Source organism: Crassostrea angulata, chromosome 8, assembly GCF_025612915.1.
Source record: "Crassostrea angulata isolate pt1a10 chromosome 8, ASM2561291v2, whole genome shotgun sequence".
NCBI classification, from domain to species: domain Eukaryota; kingdom Metazoa; phylum Mollusca; class Bivalvia; order Ostreida; family Ostreidae; genus Magallana; species Magallana angulata.
In genome coordinates this window covers 42,645,477-42,649,992 of record NC_069118.1, presented here as the reverse complement: position 1 = coordinate 42,649,992, position 4,516 = coordinate 42,645,477, and the positions used below count along the sequence as shown (strand labels likewise).

Sequence of the window (4,516 nt, the reverse complement as noted above, 5' to 3'; positions counted from 1 at the left end):
GTCGGCTGTTGTTTGATAGTTTGATTTGTTAATAACATTTGATAAACAATCCATTCTCTTTGGGAAATATAAAACTAGAGATATTTATAGATTTTTTAACTTGATAGTTATTAGTGTGAAGCAATACATGTTTTCTTGTACATACAAAAGTAATGCAAATCCAAATATACATGGATTAAAAAAATTCTAAAATAGAAAGGCCCTTGACCAAAAATTTTTGATAATGAAAAATTGTAGATATAAGGAGCATAAAAAACAATTGGCAAAAATATGTGATAAGCTGTAGCATTGTAATATATATAGTTAAATTGTCTCTCGTTTGTGTCTCATCTCAATCTTGTTCTGAACTGTGATTTCTTTTTTGGATTTTTTGTGTTTTATCCCTCTTTCCTCTTTCAATGATTAATCGATTATGGTTTATATTTTATATACATATGTGAACAATGACCCAATCCTTTCCCTCGCTCTCTCCCCTGTACTCTCTCTCTCTCTCTCTCTCTCTCTCTCTCTCTCTCTCTCTCTCTCTCTCTCTCTCTCTCTCTCTCTCTTTTTCCCAAAATTTACTTTCACAACATAAGAACTATATAATATATAATAATCAAATAGTTGAAAACTTTCCAAGATGATTATATAAACATATGTAATGTACAAGATATGTTTTGTATGTACATATACTAGTATAAAAGTGAAGAATTCAATTTAAAAAATAAATAAATAATGGTTGAGGGTAGGGTGTAACAATTTTAAAGTTATTTGACCAATGAATTATAAAAAAGTGGGATAAGAGATACATTAATATGCATCCCAAGGTAATCGCCACGTCTTATCATGAGATGCATCTAAGAATATACATGTACATATAAGGGTTGGGATCTCTACCGGAATACAGCCAATTACTGGTATACATGTATCATGAGGGGTGGAAACTACTTAATCATTATTTTACCTTTGCAATTATTTTATAAAATTATATCATTGGTCAAATATAGTAAATGTAGAAATTTCTAAAAAAGTGAAAGTGTTTTGATTATAATATACTCTAATCCACATCAATATCGACAAGTATTGTATAATCTTTCCCCCTTAAGTTACTCCTAAAAGTATTTTTTAACATAGATAATGGATTTATGTGTAAGTTTAGTGAAGGAAAAAAAACCCTAGTTGACATAGGGGTTGTTTTCAAGCTTAGCTGCGTAATTCTTTGCTGCTTAGTTGTATCTGATTCTGATGGTTTTTTTTACTTTTCTCACCGTGTTTAGCCCCTGTCTTTTCCGTCTTATCAGCCATTGTGAACTGTTACTCACGGATTTGTAAAAATTCCAAGTCCAAAATAAAAGCCACTTTTTGTTGATTGTCACAATTTTTCACATACGACGAAAACTTAATCCAATAAAGCAATTCCATACAATTATGAGACTAAAAAGTCACAAAATTACTAATTTAACAAGATAATCGGCGGAGTGGTTGTTTATCCTTCAATCCTTCCTCATAACGTGACTGGAACTCGTTTTTAATACTTTTTGATAATAAATAAATGAAATGCATGTTCCCTCTATTAACTTATAGGCACTTGTCCTATTTCAGATGGCATTATCTGAATTCCAAATACCACCTGATGCCCAGCATTATTTGGTATGTGGCACTGAAGATTGTGAGAAGAACTGCCAGTTTTACTGCAATGACTGTCACCAACCAATGTGTGAACAATGCAGAGATGAGCATAAAAAAAATAAGGAAACCAAGAACCATGAAGTTGCACATTATAAACAACGCAAACGTCAAATTCCTGTAGAGAAATGCAGGATCCACCCAACAAAAGACATAGATCTTCTCTGTGAGGAATGCCAGGTTCCCCTTTGTTCTAAATGCACTGCCACAAATGAACATCGCGGCCATGTTTTTACTGATCTAGAAATGGTCTTTGCTGAAAAGGTATTGCAATATCAAGAAGAAATTGACAAAATTCGGAACTATTTTGAGCCAATTTCTCAAGACGTGAAAAATGAGATTGCTGGAGATGTCACAGAAATAAAGAAAATCATGGCCACTATAAAATCATTCATGACGGCTGAAGCTGAAGCTGTAAAAAGAGTGGTAGATGCAGTCACATTAGATAATATAGAACAAATCAACAAAATAGAACGGTCTTTATTAGACACATTAAACGCCCAAAACCAAATAATAGATGATTACATCAAATATCTCAATGATTTAATCAAAATGTTTTTTGGTTACCTATCTCCTTCAAGCATAGAAAATTTAACATTATCTCTCCAATCAAAATGCCTGGTAATTCGACCCGTGCCAGAGACATCCAAACCAGTCCCACCCGTATTTAGTTCTGGTCAATACAGCAAAGAAGATGTTGCCAAACTACTGGGTAGAATAACCATTCCTAAGACTAAACCAGAAAACAGAAAAATAAAACCCATGGAGATTGCCGCTACACAGTTGAAACCTACTAGGAAACAGAGGAAACTAGACAGAGAAAAATCTGGCGTGAAACAAAGACTGTCTCTGTCTTCCTCTGTCACCAAGGTCAGGGAGTACACAGTACCAGGTGTTGACAGTGTATGCCATGCATCACTAGGTAAATCAGGCAGACTCTGGGTCAGTGATGATAATGGTAACCTTGTCCAAACCGATCTACAGGGAAATCAGCTACAGAAGATACAAACCAGTGGTAGAGATGATGGCTACCATACAATCACACAGGACGGGGATCTGATCTATACAGACCAAGAAAACAAAGTTATCAATAGGATAACACAGGATAATACAATTACTAAAATCATTAAAACAGGAGGCTGGAAACCACTCAGTATACACTCCTCCCACATCAACGGGGACATACTGGTGGGGATGAATAAACGTATGAAGGGTAAAGTCACCAGGTACAACAAGACAGGGACAGAAATACAGAACATACCGAGAAGCAACAAAGGACAGACCCTGTATAGTGCTGTTCCATGCTACATCACAGAAAACATCAATGGTGATGTCTGTGTATCAGACTATAAACACGCTGTAGTGGTGGTGGATAAATCAGGACAACACAGGTTCTCCTACACACGTCAGCGGTCAACGTTTGAACCCTATGGAATATGTACGGATGTACTCGGTCACATCCTGGTGTGTGATACTTACAATGACACAGTTAATATTCTGGATAAGGACGGTCAGTTCTTGTCTCTACTACTCACGCCACAACAAGATGTAAAATATCCCTGTAGTTTGTGTGTGGATTATGAAAATAATCTTCTGGTGGGACAATGTGAAACCAACACAGTGAAAGTGTACAAGTATCTACAGTGATTACTATATGTCCGTACAATAATTCGGTACTGTTTGTATGTTGTGAGACAATGTAACAATAACACTAAGATAGTGTACAATTTCTGGTATCTACAGTTTTCATCGAAATATATATACATTTATGTAATCATGAGCATGTTTAATCGTACGTGTAATATTAATTAATGTAATGAATTATTTTCATTGCTGGTGAATTACACTACCCGCAACGTTATTTTTAACAATCATATCCTATCGTATCGTGTATCAATTCTATCCTATCGTGCGTGTATACCGTTCTATCGTGCGTTAATTCTATCCTATCGTGCGTGTATACTGTTCTATCGTGCGTTAATCCTATCCTATCGTGAGTTAATCCTATCAGGTTTATCGTTTAATTTCAACAATTCTTTCGTTTATCCTATCGTGTTAATCGTTTCGTGCCTTTTCATAAGCAAGTAAATTTATTACTATTAAAGTTGCAACTCGTTCGGTGCACCGTATACGAATATTTATCGAACAAAAATTGTAAAATCCTATCCAACACTCCGTCAGGAATACTAATTTTTAAATTTTTTAGATCAAAATTAACCAATATTATATATAAATCATATCTGTAAACATTGAAAATTAAAAACGAAGTTCTTAGGAACAAGGTAACATATTTACCTGTATATCGAATACATTAAATCGTACGCAGAGTGTATACCTGCGTAAACATTAACTTTTATGCAATATTATTTTGTTGCATCATATTATAGAGAAACAAAACTATTGATGATATAATTTATATTTAATTAAAACCCGAGTTGTATTTTGAACCCGTTATTTTCCGTGTGATATTTGATTTCAGGCTGAAATGTTCTCGGCTATCATATAGGCTGTGTGGTAATGAAAACAATGTTAATAAATCATACGCGGAATGTGTATCTGTGTAAATATTTATTTAACTTGTCTGTAATAATTTGTTTTTAATGCATCATTTTCTTATACAGAAAGAAATGTACTTACGATAGATTTTATATTTACTTTATACAAGAGTTGGATTTATATAATTAAACCCGCTATTTTCCGAGTGATTTAATCTCGGGCTGAACTATTCGTAGGGTACGGCTATGGTGATCGGTAATGAAAACAATTTTAACAATACCGACAATTTATTGATCATTAAAGCTCATAATTTTAGTTGAAAAAAATTAACTGCTATATTTTTATACATTCT

At 33.9% G+C, this 4,516-nt stretch overlaps 1 protein-coding gene across 1 annotated transcript; it reads left to right on the top strand.

The window, feature by feature from the left end:
• The first annotated feature begins 1,584 nt into the window (after positions 1–1,584).
• On the top strand, positions 1,585–3,488 carry LOC128158639 (uncharacterized). Its single transcript, XM_052821571.1, has one exon. It carries the CDS (start codon positions 1,585–1,587, stop codon positions 3,313–3,315), a length of 1,731 nt encoding a protein of 576 aa, XP_052677531.1. The 3' UTR covers positions 3,316–3,488.
• The last annotated feature ends 1,028 nt before the right edge of the window (positions 3,489–4,516 follow it).

Coding starts and splice junctions, on each gene's coding strand:
- LOC128158639 (XM_052821571.1), top strand. CDS start 1,585: ATGGCATTATCTGAATTCCAAATACCACCTGATGCCCAGCATTATTTG.